This window comes from Ruditapes philippinarum, unplaced genomic scaffold (genome assembly GCF_026571515.1).
Source record: "Ruditapes philippinarum isolate M1 unplaced genomic scaffold, ASM2657151v2 ctg6767_1_1_1_1, whole genome shotgun sequence".
Lineage (NCBI taxonomy): Eukaryota > Metazoa > Mollusca > Bivalvia > Venerida > Veneridae > Ruditapes > Ruditapes philippinarum.
The window spans coordinates 86,491-106,240 of NW_026862958.1; the positions used below are offsets into that span (position 1 = coordinate 86,491).

Consider the following 19,750-nt stretch of genomic DNA (forward strand, 5'->3'; position numbering starts at 1 on the left):
ATAATTACAATTTTATTATATATCGCAGAAACGGACACTTTTATTATTCATCAAAGATAAGTACAATTTTATCATTCATCAGAGATAATTTCAACTTTATTATTCATCAGAGATAATTACAATTTCATTATCCATTACAGATAAATACAATTTCATCATTCATAACAGATTATTACACTTACCATTTTATCATTCATCAAAGATAGGTACAATTTTATTACTCATCACAGATAATTACAATTTCATCATTCATCACAGATAATTACAATTTTACATCACAGATAATTACAATTGCATCATTCATTACAGATAATTACAATTTTATCATTCATCACAGATCAGTACAAGTTTATCATTCATTACAGATTGGTACAAATTTATCATTCATTACAGATAATTACAATTTTATCATTCATTACAAATAAGTTCAATTTCATTAGTCATCACAGATAATTACAATTTCATTATTCTTCACAGATAAGTACAATTTTATTATTCATCACAGATAATGACAATTTCATTATACGTCACTTTCATCATTCATCACAGATAATTACAATTTCATTATTCATCACAGATAAGTACAATTTTATTATTCATCACAGATAATGACAATTTCATTATACGTCACTTTCATCATTCATCACAGATAATTACAATTTCATTATTCGTCACAGATAAGTACAATTTTATTATTCATCACAGATAATGACAATTTCATTATACGTCACTTTCATCATTCATCACAGATAATTACAATTTCATTATTCATCACAGATAAGTACAATTTTATTATTCATCACAGATAATTACAATTTTATCATTCATCATAAATAATTACAATTTTATTATTCATCAAAGACAAGTACAATGTTATCATTCATCGCTGATAATTGCAATTTTATCATTCATCACAGATAATTACACTTTTATTATTCATCAAAGTCAAGTACAATTTTATCATTAATCACAGATAATTACAATTTTATCATTTATCAAAGATAATTGAAATTTTATCATTCATGGCAGATAATTACAATTTCATCATTCATCACATATAATTACACTTTATCATTCATCACAGATAATTACAATTTAATTAATCAACACAGATATGTACTGTTGTAATTACATCTTTATCATTGAACACAGATAATTACAATTTTATCATTTATCATATAGAACTACATTTTTATCATTGAATAAAGACAGTTGCAATTTTTATCATTTATCAACTAGAAATTTATCATTTAGTCAATTTAAATTCAATTACAGATAAAAAATATTTATTCATCACAGATAGCTATAGTTTACCATTATGATCAGAGATAACTATCATTTTGATAACTTACAGTTTTAACCATTCCTTTCTGCCTCAATACAAATTGTTGTCAAGGCGCCTAGAAAATATGGCAAAAACCAACAATAAAAACAAACGTTGCTAAAAGAAAGCAACAGGTTGGAAACATTTTATCATGGTTTTAAAGATCAATAGAAAGGCATGTTGAATGCTGAATTAGTTGTGAATACTTTAGATAGATTAAACTTGAATATAAAGAAAACATGATTTTAATGTCGAGCAATTCGTCGCCAGTTTTAGGTCCGTGCGTCGTTGTTTATTCCTTAGTATGCTTTGAATATATACTAAGGCTGTTCAATGAATTCGAAGAAATTTGCAATTACACTTTTATTTCTAATGTTCTCTCTTTATATTTATCGTTATTATGTATAAACGTAATACGAACGTTCCATTTCTACGAATAAAGCATAAGCGTAAGAGCTTCCAGTATCAAGACGTGCAGAGTTCGTCGCAGCGCTCCATTTGAAGTGGAAAAACCGTTTGATTTAATTTTGTAATTGATATTATCAATAAGAATCCAGACAAAGTTTCAATTGTTTATTTATTATTTCATTAATTTTTTGTTTTGTTGTCGTTGTTTTAAAACGGAATCAGTTTTAATAACGTTTTTTTTATGAATATTACACAACAAGGCCAAATAACCATGTACTTGTTATGTATATAAACAAATCCGTTTATTTGAATAAGTGCATTTTTTTTATTCCAAACATTGATACCTGGTCGTAAGATTTCGAGTGCATTGTGAACAATTTGTCATGATGAAATACAATATAAGCTAGTTTGATACGTCACATGGAGAATGATTTATTACAGAACAGGTTATCGAGTAATACCAGACAAATCTATAAATCTACAAAAACAATCGATTCCTAAATCGGTGGGATTAAAGCGGTTTGACGAAATGTGAAGATTCGTCAATATTTGAAGTGGGAAAGACAGAAATGGAATTACGTGTAAACTGGGAACAGATAACGGCATGAACTAACTTACAATAGGGGTATTTTAGATTTTTAATGCTTATTGGATATATTTCACTGGAATTTTAAGACGCTTTGAGCAAGGTAATTTTCGTATATATTATCATTCGTATATCAGGGGTTTAAGGGCATCATACGGTCCAAAGAACTTTTTTTTCTAGAAATAGAATACAGTTTTGAATCGGATTACTGAAAACGCATGGCATTTCCAAGCTTCTTTTTGTAATACCATTTGCCCCGAGGTTCCTGTTCTTCTGCAATGCATGTTCAAGTGTCATCGCAAAGAAATGAGTTTTTTTTATAATTTAAAAGTAAAAATAATGACAATATTTTATTTTATCCAAGATTAAAATTTACATTTTCGGATTTCTTTTTGCTCAAACATTAAACGGGATACTTTATTGTAAATTTTAATTTTAAAAAAGCAATCAAAGAAAATCCTAATATGTATTTATATTGAGCATTTAGAATTTTACCAAACAGTTGGAAAAATTTGTTCGACAGAAATTGATTTTCCACAAACCATTCATTCCTTTAGAAATGTTTCTTGTCAAACTAGTGAAAGATTTATGTTTGAGGAATTGTATATAATGCACGATCAAATAGATTGAATTCATAACCGAAGTGGATCAAATAGTGGGGGTAAATTTGTCTTTACACTTTTGACGGTTGGAAGTCAAATATACAAAGTTTAAGATTTCGTTTCGGATGAAAAGTGTCTAAATATCTTTCCTATGAATGTCTTTCATTTCATTCGCTGAAAGAGAAAGTTGTACCTTTTCCTATATCCAGTTATAATATGATCAAAGATCAGATAAGCTTTCGTTCGCGATGGAATGTTATGAAATAGATGTACCATGTACTCGGGAATAGAATTTAATACATAATTAATAAAATATTCCTTATTGGTAATATTTGTGATTAAAGCAAATTAAATCTCAAGTAAATCTACTGATTTTTAATTTTATAAAAAAGGTATGTCATTTTATATTTCACATATCAAATATCTTAATTGAATCTTAATAATATTCTTGTTTTCTTTAAAGACACATTATGCCTCAGAAAACATATAGAAAGGGTAAATATGGATTGCATTATGTTTAAATAATAGTTTTAGAGAAATGTTTAATGTTTTTTAACTGAAAAAGTAGCGATAAATGTGAAAAAAGTGTTATAAAAGTATCAAAAAGTATCTTTAACGCTAAATAACACATTTAAAAACCACCATGCTTTTTGTTTTTATTTCTTAAAAGTTGTTTAACTTATGAAACAGTTTGCCCCTTTTAAAAAAAGACAACATCGCCACTTTCCGTATCAAGCACTTTTGAGATGCTCAAGGTCATATAAACACTTACCTGGTATGTTTATAATACACGGAAAGTGTCAATATTTCCCGAATAGTTCCGATCATATTTCTGTTACTTTATTAGGACGCCATCGTCGGATGCCCACGGCCGAACCATTAACATTTATCATCGTCGGATACCCACGGCCGAACCATTAACATTTATCTGCATTTATTTGATTGCATGTTATGTGACATGTTTATCAACGATGTTAGCTAGGACGCGTGCTAGATATTTTTTAGCGATTCTTGGCCCAAATAATGAGTGTTCTAATTGGATCCAAACCAATTACGTGCGTTCTTATTTCATAAAGCATTGTCTTTTGTTGCTTTGTCATTTAAATTTTTAAAATTTAACAACCTTGCAAAAAAAAAAAAAAAAAAAAAAATTAGGAAGCGACACAAAAGACCAAAGAAGATAAATAAAGGTTTCGGGATTTACCGCCGAATTTTTTCTAACAGTTTGAAACTGTATAATAATAATATATAGACTTTTCACATGACTGAAGTAATTCTATGAATTTAAACATGCTAGGTTTTTTATAATAATATCTTTTAATGAATTTAGTGCGTATTTCCTGGTACAAATTACAAACAAGTATAAAATGGAATTCGTCTTCAATATCTTGTGTATTACAAAGTTGACATATGCGCTCATGTCTTTCAAGTCTGTTTCTACCATATCTTCCAGATTCTATTCTTAAATTATGCGCAGATATTCTGAGACGGGTTAATTGTTGTCTTGATTTCATACACTTAATTTTATCTAAATAGCATTCCATAGAAAAATTATCCTTGATATGTCTATACAATGTATTTAAAACGTTATTATTAACAATATCTGAAAACCATTTTTGTTTAAAAACATCAATGACTCTTTGTTTAAAAATATTAACAAATTCTTTTGGATTATAAAGTTCAGGACAATTCCACACCTCAGAAAAACCAAATTCATCTAAAATTCCTTTTACTTTATATGCCCAGTTTTTCACTCCTTTTTTACACTGATTTAATGTATTTATATACACACATTTAACAATGATATTGCTTGAATGTATCACTTTAAACCAATATTTTATTATGTGAACATATCGATTAACATAAAGTGGGTATCTTCCAAGCTCACCATAAATTGCTGCATTACAAGAGCTTATTTTCACACCAAGAATTAACTTGCAAAATTTCAAGTGTAATCTCTCTATATCTTTAGATTTTGTAAATCCCCAGACTGGACAAGCATAATTTATGATAGAGCCGACAAAAGCATCAAATAATTGTAAGGAAACAGAAGGGGATATTTCATACTTGTTAATATTACATATTAAAACATTCATTGCTTTCAAAGCTTTACCTATAAGATATTGATTGTGAAGTACAAAGGACCCAGTGTAATTAAATACTACACCTAAATAATTAAAATCGTCAACAATTTCCAAAGCTTCATTATTATAAAACCAACGTTCATGAGGAAGTACTGGTCCTCTATTCCGAAAAACAACTATTTTAGTTTTGGCGGTATTTACCTCTAGGCCCCATAGATTACAGTATTCAAATAAAGAGTTTAATCTTTGCTGTAAATCCTCTTGCGAGTTACCAATTATTACCATATCGTCAGCGAATAACAATATTACTATACATATTTCAAATATATTCAATCCACAATCGACCGAGTTTTGTAAAAATAATTCTAGGTCTTCCAAAAATAGTGCAAACATGGCGGGCGAATTATTTTGGCCTTGTCGTAGCCCAACCGATAAATTGAAAAACTCTGAAAATGTATTGCAATGTTTAACACACGACTTAACAATTGAATACATTGATTTAAAAGTTCTAAGTAACTTCCCATCTAATCCCATATTAAACAATTTATACCATAATGCATTGCGGTTCACAGAGTCAAACGCCTTTTTTAAGTCGATAAAAGCACAAGGTAATCGCATTTTTTGAGTTAACATATGGTTTATTAAATTGTGTAACACGAAAATTGCATCTACTGTACTACACCCCTTTCTGAAACCAAATTGAGCGTCTGACAAAATGTTATTCTCATCAAACCATTTTTCCACTCTATTTGTCAAGATACTTATAAATAATTTCCCAAAGTTACTTAGTAATGTGATGCCACGATAATTATTAACATTAGTATGATCACCTTTTTTATGAAGAGGTATAATAAAGCCTTCAGACCATATTTCTGGAAAATAGCCTGAATCAAAAACTCTGTTAAAAAGATCAGTGATATGGCCTACTAATATATCAATAGAAAATATAAAGTATTCGTTCAACAAGTCATCACTTGGACAAGACGCTTTGTTGCGGTTTAATCGCTTCACCGCATCTCTAACTTCTTCGCAAGATATGGGAATATTAAGCTCTTCGAAAGTAGGGTTACTAATATTAGGATCAATATTATCATTTGAAATATTTGCATCAAAATCAGTTGTAGCCCTTATTTCTTCAAACATATTTGCAAATAATGCATAAACACAAGTGTACTTTTGCTGCATTCAGTTCAAAAGGCGCCAAGTACTGCTTATTTTACGAAAATGAAAAGAAAGGCCGAATGCTGGCCTGACTTTTAGACCTGGTAAACTACAAACTGACAATCATTTGGCATTAAAAGTATAGAAAAAACCGGTACTGAACTGTTCAACCGTGTCCTTAATAAGTTTAACTGTAAGGGTAAAGGTGCACTGACAGTTGCATGCGGGATAAGTACACAAACAATGTAAAGTTTAATCCTTAATCGTACCACCCAAAGTATCAATATTATTTTAAATACAAAATAAACTTTGCGTTAAATAATGAAACGTAATGGTAAAGTAAGATCATTTTAGGATTATGTCTTAAGAGTTTAAAATAAGTCCTTGAAATTTTTGTAAGAGGATCATATTAGATCTGAATTCAGATCAGTAGTTCACTCGGACAGGAATTATTTTATAGGTTTAAATGATTGTAATAATTCATACGTGATTGATCATGTGTTCATTTGTTAATTAATATATTATGCTGATAATTTGGACTTCTATACGTGTACTGCATATGCTTGATTTTGTTTTAAATAGATAAGAAGGTATGTTTTATATCTGTTTGAAAGACAATTTTCTGATTTTATGTTTCATTTTTGTTGTTGTTTGTTGGTTGTTTACTGTTGTTTTTGTTTACGTTTTAAGGTTTTAATTCTTTTCTGATACGGGTCAGTAGGACCCCAAATGTGTTTGATTATTACATGCTAGCTTGTCTTGAAATGAACGCATAATTTTTATTTGAAATAGTACTTGTGTGGTTAGGACAACAATCTTAAGAGGTTATGTACGGCATAGCATTTTTCTTTTCATTTTCTATTTTGAAATCGAATTATCGTCACGACGAAACATGTTTCCATACATTTATCTAGTTTATTCAGTAATTTTTACTAATAACGTTACTGTATTGTCGTGTTGCTTGAACAAGCAATATATTTTAGACCTTAGAATGGACGCATTTTATACTTAAAATAGTATTTGCCATCGAAATGATACTTAAAATTATTGTATTTGCTAAATTCAAATTACATTTATTTACAACTTATCTGATTTTAGAATTTCTTATATTTTCAAACGAGTGTACTGTACAATTTTTAAAATGAAGTGGAGAACTTGTTTAATTCTTTCAAATCAAGTTTTGGTTTGGTATTTCATAATCAGTATCTGAGGTCTAAGAACAGGTGCGACGAAATTTTGAAAATATTTATAAAAACAAAAGGACCAATGATTTTATGGAGAAAACGTGGACTTAGTCTTTATTTTACTCAATTTGTCTGTACTTTGTCTGTTGCATTTGCAAGGAATATAATCGTAATTAAATGTGGTTTTTAAATTTGTATAAAAAGATAAAAAAAAAAGTCGGAACAAATCAAACAATGAAGATAGATAATTGGTTAAGATATGAGTACACATTGAGCTTGTCAGAAATCTTTTCAAGTTCGAAACAATTAAGTTATTATAAAGAAAAAAGCTATATACAATGATTTAAAAAAAAACAACAAAAAAACACGGTATAACACCAGTAAAGTTTATCTTACTTTCCTTAGACAGGGGTTGGGCTAGCTATATTTTCAAGGTCAAGATATACAGATAAACCAAGTCTTGAGATAAAAATCATTTATTTAAAAAATTACTTTTTTAGTTAATTTTGTTTTATTGTTTTGTTTCATAATGACTTTTTTACAATCTATTATTATGACGCATGTGCGTCAAGTAGATAAACGAATGCCGGGACAATTATGTAGAAAACAAACATTTTTATTGCTTATTGTTATAGCCCGATTTAAAGGTTAAGTTTTTAAAAGTCTTTACCACGCGGACCATCGTGTCCTCTCTCTTTACTTTACCATGTAGACCACACCTCCTGTGTTTGTACTTTACCATGCAGACCTCACCTTCTGTGTCGTAATTTACCACGCGGACCATCACATACCTCTATACTTTACCACGCGGACCATCACATACCTCTATACTTTACCACGCGGACCATCACATGCGGCTATACTTTACCACGCGGACCATCACATACCTCTATACTTTACCACGCGGACCATCACATACCTCTATACTTTACCACGCGGACCATCACATACCTCTATACTTTACCACGCGGACCATCACATACCTCTATACTTTACCACGCGGACCATCACATACCTCTATACTTTACCACGCGGACCATCACATACCTCTATACTTTACCACGCGGACCATCACATACCTCTATTCTTTACCACGCGGACCATCACACACGGCTATACTTTACCACGAGGATCATCACATGCGGCTATACTTTACCACGCGGACCATCACATGTGGCTATACGTTACCACGCGGACCATCACATACCTCTATACTTTACCACGCGGACCATCACACGCGGCTATACTTTACCACGAGGATCATCACATGCAGCTATACTTTACCACGCGGACCATCACATGCGGCTATACTTTACCACGCCTACCATCACATGCGGCTATACTTTACCACGCGGACCATCACATGCGGCTATACTTTACCACGCGGACCATCACATGTGTCTGTACTTAACCACGCGGACCATCACATGCGGCTTGCTTTACCACGAGGATCATCACATGCGGCTATACTTTACCACGCGGACCATCACACGCGGCTATACTTTACCACGCGGACCATCACAGGCGGCTATACGTTACCACGCGGACCATCACATGCGGCTATACTTTACCACGCGGACCATCACATGCGGCTATACTTTACCACGCGGACCATCACATGCGGCTATACTTTACCACGCGGACCATCACATGCAGCTATACTTTACCACGCGGACCATCACATGCAGCTATACTTTACCACGCGGACCATCACATGCGGCTATACTTTACAACGCGGACCATCACATGTGTCTGTACTTAACCACTTGGAAAATCACCTGTGTCTGTATTTTACCAAGCGAACCATCACTTATAGCGACTGTACTTTACCAAGCGAACTATCTCATCCTGCGTTTGGCTTACATTTTACTCTGATTTAGATTGTATATTCTGTAGAAATGTGGCTCTAATAATAACCTAAGAGGAGGTCTAAATATATTTTAATTTCTTTTTTTTTCCTTATTTAAATTATTTTTTATTTGCTGATTTTCAAACATGTTAAAATAGAATAATGATACAGAACTTGATCGGAAAAGCGCGATAAAGATTGGAGTGACGTCAATGCTGCGGTTTTTGTTAACCTTAGATTAAATAGCTTAAGGAAATTCTTACCGGCGTGATTACCTTTATTAGCTTTAAGTCCACATGCTTTATTTTGATACAAGGATCAAAGAAAGAAAATACATACATTTTTTCTGATATATACATGTTCTTTTTGTGTGTAAATTTAAAGATAAATGATAACAAAATTGATCAAATGAAAGTTATACCTTCTCTGTCTTTCGGGGCATATTTTGGAGACATTGCACTGACCTGTACTTTACCCGACCGACCGGTAAACAAATTCAAGTATAACAAGATTTAGATTAAAAAAATCTTTCCTCTTTTCACAGAATTGAAAGGGTTGATTTAGTCAACACGATGAGATAATTCTGTCCACGAAGTTTGGAACTACTTTATTTCAATGTCTAGCACAGCCGCCGCCCGGCAACGGAAGAGGCCAAGCTCACGCGGAGGAATATCAGTGCTTAAAGGACCAACGATGGCGCATGTAGGGTTTCAGGGCGCGCGCCATATGCACCCAGAACGTCTGCCGAGTGCTAAACGGGAGCGGTCTATGTCTGTGAGATTGTTCGACACAAATGAAGTAAGTTCATATATCTATACATTATGTGTTAGACAAATGAAGTAAGTTCATATTTCTATACATTATGTGTTAGACAAATGAAGTAAGTTCATATATCTATACATTAGGTGTTAGACAAATGAAGTAAGTTCATATATCTATACATTAGGTGTTAGACAAATGAAGTAAGTTCATATATCTATAGACATTAGGTGTTAGACAAATGAAGTAAGTTCATATATCTATACATTATGTGTTAGACAAATGAAGTAAGTTCATATATCTATACATTATGTGTTAGACAAATGAAGTAAGTTCATATATCTATACATTATGTGTTACATAAATGAAGTAAGTTCATATAATTATCTATAAATTGTATTATGCGTTAGACAAGTGAAGTACGTTCATATAATTATCCATAGATAATTATCCATATATTGTATTATGCCTTAGACAAGTGAAGTAAGTTCATATATCTTTACATCGTATTATGCGTTTGACAAATGAATTAAGTTTATATGTCTATACAATGTATTCTGCGTGACATACATGAAGTTAAGTTTATATATCAATACATTGTATGATGCGTTAGAACATTATCTAAGCTAATTAAGGTGACGGTGGAAGGTGGAAAAAAGGACGCTGTCAAATATACAAATAATTTTCCGGATAGTTGTACCCGAGTTTTAATTTTACAAAAAAGATTTCGAAATTCTCAAATGTGTGAACGCATTATATTTTTAATAATAGTGTGTTTGACACAAATGCATCAAATTCTTTATACAAAATGAATAATGTTGAAAATCCTGTTACTTATCTATGTGGGTAATTAAGAAAATCATGCTTAAATGGAAAAAAAAGTATTTTCCCCGATGGAATGTTTGGAAATAAATGTCTTAAGTTGTCTAAATGTCTTATTCACGATAAACGGCTACAATTCACTATTCGCCGTAACATCACGTACACTGTCAAATTTGTATTTAAAGACAAGAGGGAAAAAGTCTTCGTTTCAAGATGGTGTTTCAAATTAGGTCACACTTTATCCATGATGACTCTTGTAAATTGTTTGACTCTAATTAGTTTATATTCGACCAAGTTCAAATTGTGCAAAAATATGATATCATATCATGTTTTCTTTTAATACATGTATTTGAGAAACTTTTGAATTAATACTTTTTTTTTCATATTTAAAAAAAAGTGAAATGAAATAGAGAAAAACGGAATCCCATAAAAAGAGAGTAAAGAATACCTCAAACAGAAAAATTGAGAATGTTGCAGGCCCGGTTGATTGAGCCTGTTCATGAACGGTAGTGGTAATTGCAAGCTGCCTTGTTTTTATAATTTTATTATTATTTTATTTATTTTCAAAAGGACACACTACAGAGTATGGATAACCAGTCAAGTAATGTGAAAATATTGATGGTGAATGGACTTAACATGAACAATGTGAGTGAAGGAATTGTTGAACGAATGCAGTACTTACAAAAATTAGACCTCAGTGAAAATCAGCTAAATGATACAAGCCTGCCGGATTCGTTCTCAACGCTAGAAAATTTAGTGGAACTTAATCTTAGTAACAATAAGTTCTCTAAACTTCCGTCCGTAATTAGGAAATTGCGCAATCTTAGTAGATTGAGCTTAAGTCACAATACTATAGACAGTCTTAAAGGGCTAGAGAAGCTGAAAAAAATGCAAGTCCTTATGCTTGACCATAATAAGTTCACGAGTGTGTTCAAAGACATCACGCACATGCGCAAACTTGAAATATTGGACTGCAGTTTTAACAGTATTCGGGAAGTTGGGCTAGATATCCGCTTCCTGAAGAATCTACGCGAGTTGAACGTTACTAAAAATAGAATCTCAGTTCTTCCAACGGATGTGTTTCAATTAAGTTCTCTGGAATCATTGAAGGCCGGTCAGAACCAAATCTCGAAGATTCCAATGTTCAACATGAATCCTCAACACTGCCATTGTTTGTCGGAGATAGATCTGTCCTCGAATATGTTGAACAAGTTCCCCGGGCATTTGTTGGTGATAACGAAGAAACTTGACGTCTCTTCGAACAGGATTAAGACACTGGAGTGGAACAAGATGAAAAAGTTCGAGCTACGGACAGACAAGGAACTTAGTGTAGAGGGAAATCCACTAACGTTCCCACCTACAGATGTATGTGAATGTGGAATTAAGTCGATGATTCAGTTCTTTCAGGAAACACAACTGAGCTTGAAAGTTTATCAAGGGATGAAGGTAAAATACACATGATTTACACGGAACCTGTGTTGTTTATATAATTTTTGTAAATTATTTAAGATTTTTCTGTAGCGTTCATTAAGAAATTCGTAACGTTTTTTAGCTCACCTGTCACAAAGTGACAGGGTGAGCTTTTGTGATCGCTTTTCGTCCGGCGTCCGTCCGTCGTCCGTCCGTCGTCCGTCCGTAAACTTTTACTTTAAATGACATCTCCTCATAAACCACTTAGCCAATTTCATCCAAACTTCACAGGAATGTTCCTTTGGTGGTCACCTTTAAAAATTGTTCAAAGAATTTAATTCCATGCAGAACTCTGGTTGCCATGGCAACCGAAAGAAAAAACTTTAAATATCTTCTTTTAAAAAACCATAAGAGCTAGAGCTTATATATTTGGCATGAAACATCTTCTAGTGAGTGTCTACCAAGTTTGTTCAAATAAAAGCCCTGGGGTCAAAATTGGCCCCGCCCCGGGGGGTCATTGATTTTCCCTATATGCATATAGTAAAAACTTAAAAAATCTTCTTTTAAAGAACTCAAAGAGCTATGGCTAAGATATTGAGCATCAAACATGTTCTAATAGGTGTCTACCAAGTTTGTTCAAATAAAAGCCCTGGGGTCAAAATTGGCCCGCCCCGGTGGGTCATTGATTTTAAAAAATCTTCTTTTAAAGAACTCAAAGAGCTATGGCTAAGATATTTAGCATCAAACATGTTCTAATAGGTGTCTACCAAGTCTGTTCAAATAAAAGCCCTGGGGTCAAAATTGGCACCGCCCCGGGGGTCATTGATTTTCCTTATATGTGTATAGCAAAAATTTAAAAATCTTCTTTGAAAAAACCCAAATAGCTAGAGTTAAGATATTAAGCATGAAACATCTTTTAGTGAGTGTCTACAAAGTTTGTTCAAATAAAAGACCTGGGGTCAAAATTGGCCCCGCCCCGGGGGTCATTGATTTTCTTTATATGTGTATAGCAAAAACTTAAAATCTTCTTTGAAAAAACCCAAATAGCTAGAGTTTAGATATTAAGCATGAAACATCTTCTAGTAAGTGTCTACAAAGTTTGTTCAAATAAAAGCCCTGGGGTCAAAACTGGCCCAGCCCCAGGGGTGTCATTGTTTTTAACTATATGTGTATAGTAAAAACTTAAAAAAAATCTTCTTTCAAAAAGCCCAATGAGCTAGAGCTTAGATGTTTAGCATGAAACATCTTCTTATGGGTGTCTACCAAGTTTGTGCAAATAAAAGCCCTTGGGTTAAATTGGCCCTGCAACGTATGGGGGGGGGGCTTATATACAGGTGAGCGACCTCAGGGCCATCATGGCCCTCTTGTTAATTGCATCTCCATTCCAACACCTCTGCAGATGCTACATCATTTAAACAATTTTGTTTTACAAAAGTCAGAAGAAAGTATGAAGTCTGTTTCGTTTTTTAAATATTGTAAAGCATGTACATGTAGTTTAGAAATTTTGATCTAAAAACTTATTGCAATAACCTACAGATACATTTAGGATTTACATAAAGTATCAATATTTAACTGGTAATGCGTTTACACATAAAATACTAGTAATTTTGAAGTGTACAACTAATAAAAGACGTGATTCTGTTTGCATCCATCTGTTTAAATGTTTAATGGATAATCATCTTAAGACAATGTCTTTCCTTCAAAGATTCTTGTACTAGGTGCACCAGGCAGTGGAAAGACCAGTTTTGTACAAACTTTGGTTGACGGTCAGTCCAGATTATCTGAGGAAATGTACGAAAAGTCTGCTGGAATAGAGGTCAGCGATATGACCTTTGAGAACATTGCTGATAAACCGGAACCTCCACCAAAGGTCATGGTCACGAACGCCAAGTTGGAAATGCATAAGAAACGCTTGAATGGTCATATCATAGATGGCTCCAAGGACGCTGATGACGACACATCATCCAATGCGAGCAGCGGAGATAACAAAAAGTCATTGAACCTGTGTATTTGGGACTTTTGTGGAAATCCATTTTACTTGTATCCACATTATATGTTCTTTGAGCAGCCTGCAATAGCTATACTGACTTTTAATATGTATACATACCAACCGGAGAAATTTGAAGAAATGGTTAGCTCGTGGTTTGATTGGATGATTGCAAAAACCAACAAACTGGTTGTATTGTTAGTAGGAACGCATGCAGACAAGCTAAAGAAAGATAAGATGAAGTCAGTGTGTAACGAGGTGAAAGCCAAGCTGCAAGCTCATGCTGAGAAACAGCGGCAAATTGTGCAGAAAAAGATAGATGAAATTACAGAGAAGCCCCACATTTCACAAACACTATCCTCTCAGCTGAACGCTTACTCTTTACTGTTGCACGAGAAATTTGTGGTGCAAAGTGAGGTGATAACTACAAGTGCTGCTAAAAACACAGGTAGGTGATCTTGTGAGATGTCATAATATCTTATCTCCTGACCTGCTGGATTCTTGAATTGGAACAGTACATTCAAAGTTTAGGGGTTTCAGTATCAAAACATAAAAATGCAAGGTTAAAGAAATGCAACAATTACAACAGGAATACTGTTCAAATATCCATGATAGCAAATCAAATTGAAATAACAGAGCTCTTCATCATGTTTTGAAACTTTATTTGTACATTGTAATTTACATTTTTAAATGTTATTTTCTTCGACTTTTAATGAGAATGTAAAAAAACAAACAGGTCAATATACGCCATATTGAAACAACTTTCTGTAAAATTGGAACTAATGTGAACGTTAACAATTATGTGAAGTTACGTAAGCAAATCAAAGTCGCAAACTTTTGATGATAAAGAGAAAAATCGTGATAAAAATGCAAATCTCATATAATGTCTACACCATCTTGTGCCTAAGGGTAAACCGATCTGCCTCCAAGACTTGAAGAGTTTGAACTTGCTTTCGAAAATTCTCGTTTCATTAGTTTCCACTTTGTCTTAACTATGGTGTAGAAAATAATCTTGTACATGTACATGTAATACTTTTTTCAGGATATGAAACTATCGCAGCGTCAATTGAAATGCTAGCGAATGATGCCCGGCAATTTCCGAACGTTCTTCGGCCTATTCCGACATTTTGGCTAGATGTTGAATCGTTTGTGGAGGAGAGAGGTAACACAATGGTTGTTCCGATTGTTAAATATGAACAGCTTAGAGATGAGATAGGAGACAAATTTGGGATGAAGCATTTACTGAATACTATATTACAGTACCTCCATGAAACTGGAAAGGTTAGAAAAATATCTTTCTCTTCAGTGTGTTAATATTTTTTACAACTATGTACTTAAAATGTATGGTGGCTGTTTTGAACCATATACAGGTATAGTTTACCGTGGGTGGGCAAAATTTGAAATGGAAAAAATTTAAACCATATGAAATAAGATATGAAATGGTACGATTTTCTTTAGTTAAAATTATTTCCGTAAATTGTTCGTGTCTGATGATAAATAATGATTTCGACATTTGATATGCTAACAATAATTTTTCTTTTGTCAAAGAACGATATAGTTCAAGAATAAGCATTGATTTCGAAAAGAATTGTGGAATTCAAAGAAATATTATTAATGATTCAGGTAAAAGTTTTTAATGTCGTTTAAGATAATCTGAAGATATGATTATTATAGGTGCTATGGTTCCATAACAACGCAGCTTTGAAAGGCCACGTGATACTACGACCGGCGTGGTTCTTCGATATTTTCCGTGCAATTTTCCGTCATGACCTGAAAGAGAAACTTGATATAGAAGTGGAGGACAGCTTTAAGACTATAGGTAAACAGATATTGTATTATACTACATGCAACTATTTCTTGTCGGAGTTATCGGATGTTTCATTTCTGTTTTCAGAACATGTTTATTTCTTTTTCTACGCATTGCTTCCACCAATAGCTTGGCTCGTAAAGATTCGACAATCTTCGTCATTTTCCGTGCCTATTATATATTCTATTACGACAAGATTTTGTTCCAGATCAAATTGCCGCTTATTTGATCTTTGCAGGAGACGGAAAATTACAAATTGTGTCGAACATTTACGAAGTTATGTGGGTGTATTGCTTACATTTTTGATGCAATTCAGGAAATTCAATACCCTTATTGAAATAATATTAATTTTACAGAAACACTAACTTTTCTTCAACTTGGGATTCTTTTGCATTCTTCTTGACATTAACAATAAGTTGTTTCTTGTGCTCTTACGCATGCGCTAAATGTAACATAGGTTTAGATTTCAATTAATGAACTTCTCTAAAAAATTTATGCAACTGTTTTATATTTCTTGTCATGATTACAAAATGTGTGAAATAACATAGATGTACATGGTGGATTAAGGAATGCATTGCAGTTTGGAGTATATATTGTACTTTTGCTTATCACAAAGCAGCGTTTAAGGAACATATTTTATGATATATCTGTATATCTTGCATCTCTGCCTTACAGTGTTCGAGGATCAGACATCAGGTGATGTATTAAAGCAGCACATAACCCGTGCCGCACGGCTAATCTGTGCTTGTAAAATCATAACACAATTTGCACGATAGCTAGTTCTTTTAAGTCAGCATTTTGAGATTGTTAGCAGGGTGAAACCGCCTCTTTTTTTTAAAGACATCTTAAGAACGATATTTTCTCTGCTTAAGTGTTTCGTTGTAGAAATGGATTTTAAAAAACATTTAGTTCCGTTTCTTTTTAAAATTCCATTTGATGCTATTCTTTTAAACGATTGATGAAAGTGATATCGCCCTTTTTTTTTAATAAGAAATCTTAAGCATAAAGTTTGTATTCTGCATCATAATATTTTTTTCTTGTGATAAAAGAAGTAACTTCGTCACACCTAAAAAAAGATAAAAGACAAAAAAGAAGTTATATATGTTTAGCTTTTTATCTAATAATGTTTTTGAATTTACTGATTTGAGCTTCTTGACCATGTTTGGTTTGAAATGACGTCATATTTGTTGTATTGTCAGAAGTCACGTGAAACCCGTTTGTTTGATCACGTTGTGTTGAAGTGTTTTCCTTTTTTATTGTTATCATATGTGACATAGTCGTGTTTTAAGTATCATTTGCGCATTTGGGCCATTTTCTTCAAGCATTCTATCTAAAAAATTTCCGTAAGAATTCGTCCGACTTCGTCATTTTCCGTATTAATTAACAACTTGACGTTTATTCATATCCGAAGTGTGACGGAAAGAGCCGAGAAGATGCGAGTGGATGCTTCTTCGCAACTTCTCTCTTCCAAAAAAGACGAGGATTTCAAAATGTTAGTTAGATATGGAAAATGGCGTATTTGTCGATTTTTCACGGCAGGGTGGGAGGGGGTATTAAATTTCATTTATTAGAAATGTTATTACATGTAGTATTACCAATTTCTAAAGTCGTCATTGCACATGTAAGTTTACCTAATTTCTGTGATAGAGACATAGAGTTCTGTTCAGGGTAGAGTAAATATGTAGTTTAAGTCACATAGTTGGTTTGGTTAGACAATTGGTTAGTTAGAAAAAATGTGTCTTCTTCTGTAAGTTCTTAAAATGTATATAGACAGACTGATACATAATTTTCGAGCATTCAAAAATAGTTCTTATCTAATGAACAATAATGAGTTTAACTGCCATCTCATAATATAGTAATGTCATTATTTCAACTCATTACTTTCAATACATTCCATGAGCATATTGCTGGTCTGTTTTGCTGACATATAAAATGCATTTTTTCATATTGGAAAACCCTCACTGTATGTAGAACTAATAAGTTTCCGAATTAAAGGATAAAAAACACACGATACATTGACTATCAATTGTTTGAAAAATTTGAGTTATAAGATTTTATAAAAATATAATTGTATTTATACATGTAAATGGAATGCATCGTCGAGGAAGTCATCCATACATATGTAATTATAGCCATACATTTATAAGATCTAAGAATTATTTTAATGATTTGAAAATATGTATAAACATTTCATTTTAACTTATTCTACTATTCTTTATCAGGTATTACGCAAAGCAAGTATGATCAACTGAAAGAAGAGTTTCTAACGGAGGGTATTGTGGACAGGGACCTTCTGAAATGTATGCTATGTCACCTGTTGCCATTGGAGACCAATGGTCCATTCTACGAAGTACTTGACCTTCTTCTTGGTAACCTTGACCTCGGTTATCTCGTTTCTAAAAAGTACGAACTTATTCCAACAAACTATTTTGTTAACGTTTTGACATTACGTGCACTCTTTTCTCCCACATTTAACTGCATACTCTTTGTCCAATACGGAGTAAAATGGCCTCCAGTGAGGTCCAATAGCCTAAAAATTTAAAATTTGAACTCGTTTCATAAATCGACTAGTACACTTAAAATTGAAAACTATTCTATGAATAATATATAAATATGTTGGGTAATTAATTGTTTTTATGCGACTTTTTTGTCGATCCGAGTTGAAACGCTTAAATTCTCTTTTTGGGTCAATTTGGACTGTAAAAATGAGTTTCCCAATGAACTGAAGTGAGCGAATGATCTGAAATTTGTACACCAGTTGCCAGTTCAAAAAAATATTGAAATTTTGTTTCGGTCCCTCTGTTTTAAAAAATCCCAAAAAAATCGCAGTCGAAGTCATTTTATGGCATCATTAGCATGCATTGTGACATAAGATTTGTGTAGTTGAATAACATTTTTCGCAGAATACTACAAATGTAAATACCTCAGTCTATTTACCAGTGTGTTTAAAGTAATACTGTTAAGTTCATATGGCGACATTAAAGGCTTTTCGGGGAGATGAAGGTCTCGGGTATCTCATTCGTGCAAATGATCCGAAGTTAACTGCTTCTTAATTAACAATGTCATATAAAAATAAAAGTATACTCAAATAAATTTTCTGAAATAAAATGTTAGTAAACTGATAAAATAACTTACATCTATTAAATGTAGTTTCAAACAAAATATGTTTTTCTTTCCAGGTCACGGGAACCTGGATACAACCTTGACCCGGAAAAAGAAAGCATGCTCTCTCGGAAGTACTTAATCCCATGGTTCCGGAATGTAGCCGAGCCTCCATCAGTGAAGGAATTATGGGAACCAATTGCTGGAAACCATAGGCTAGCAGGTGTCTGCAGGTGCGTTATTTTTAAATTTGATTTTCGGAATTGTTATAATATGGCATGATAAATGAAAACGAGACTAAGTGATAAGTTTGAATCCACTTAATAATTATTTACATTGGATCTTCGGTTGTGAAAACGTTTGAAGTTTATTTATTACATTTGAAAATGTATAAAATAAAAAAATACTACTTCCTGGTGTTTGCAAATGAATTTCATTGTAAAAAAAACAGTGGGACCTGTCTAATGACCACAAGAAAATTTCGGATTAGAAAGGTTTCCGGGTTAGAAGCAGTTTGCATAAATGAACATTTGAAGGACAGAAAAGTTAAATGTATCCATTCTCTCAGTGAAAAAAACTCACTTCTTAGAAAAATAAGCAGGCATAGAAGAAAACATGTATTGCATTTTCAGGACTTTATTATCGCGAAAGTAAATCTCGCTATA

General features: G+C 32.7%; 1 protein-coding gene across 8 annotated transcripts in view; it reads left to right on the forward strand.

Annotated features, from left to right (window-relative positions):
* The window catches only part of LOC132720785 (malignant fibrous histiocytoma-amplified sequence 1 homolog), a 37,143-nt gene that overhangs the window by 3,514 nt on the left and 13,879 nt on the right, over positions 1-19,750 (forward strand). For 4 of the 8 annotated variants that reach the window (XM_060704992.1, XM_060704999.1, XM_060704995.1 and 1 more), the window contains exons 2-9: positions 9,743-9,996; positions 11,350-12,225; positions 13,895-14,624; positions 15,219-15,457; positions 15,851-15,995; positions 16,659-16,679; positions 18,206-18,386; positions 19,163-19,318. In XM_060704992.1, the coding sequence (XP_060560975.1) occupies positions 9,814-9,996; positions 11,350-12,225; positions 13,895-14,624; positions 15,219-15,457; positions 15,851-15,995; positions 16,659-16,679; positions 18,206-18,386; positions 19,163-19,318 (2,531 nt within the window). In that variant the 5' untranslated portion in view covers positions 9,743-9,813. Of the gene's footprint in view, positions 1-1,448; positions 2,422-3,100; positions 3,313-9,742; positions 9,997-11,349; positions 12,226-13,894; positions 14,625-15,218; positions 15,458-15,850; positions 15,996-16,658; positions 16,680-18,205; positions 18,387-19,162; positions 19,319-19,750 lie in introns of those variants that run through there. The other 4 variants (XM_060704993.1, XM_060704996.1, XM_060704997.1 and 1 more) reach the window with 4 other exon arrangements.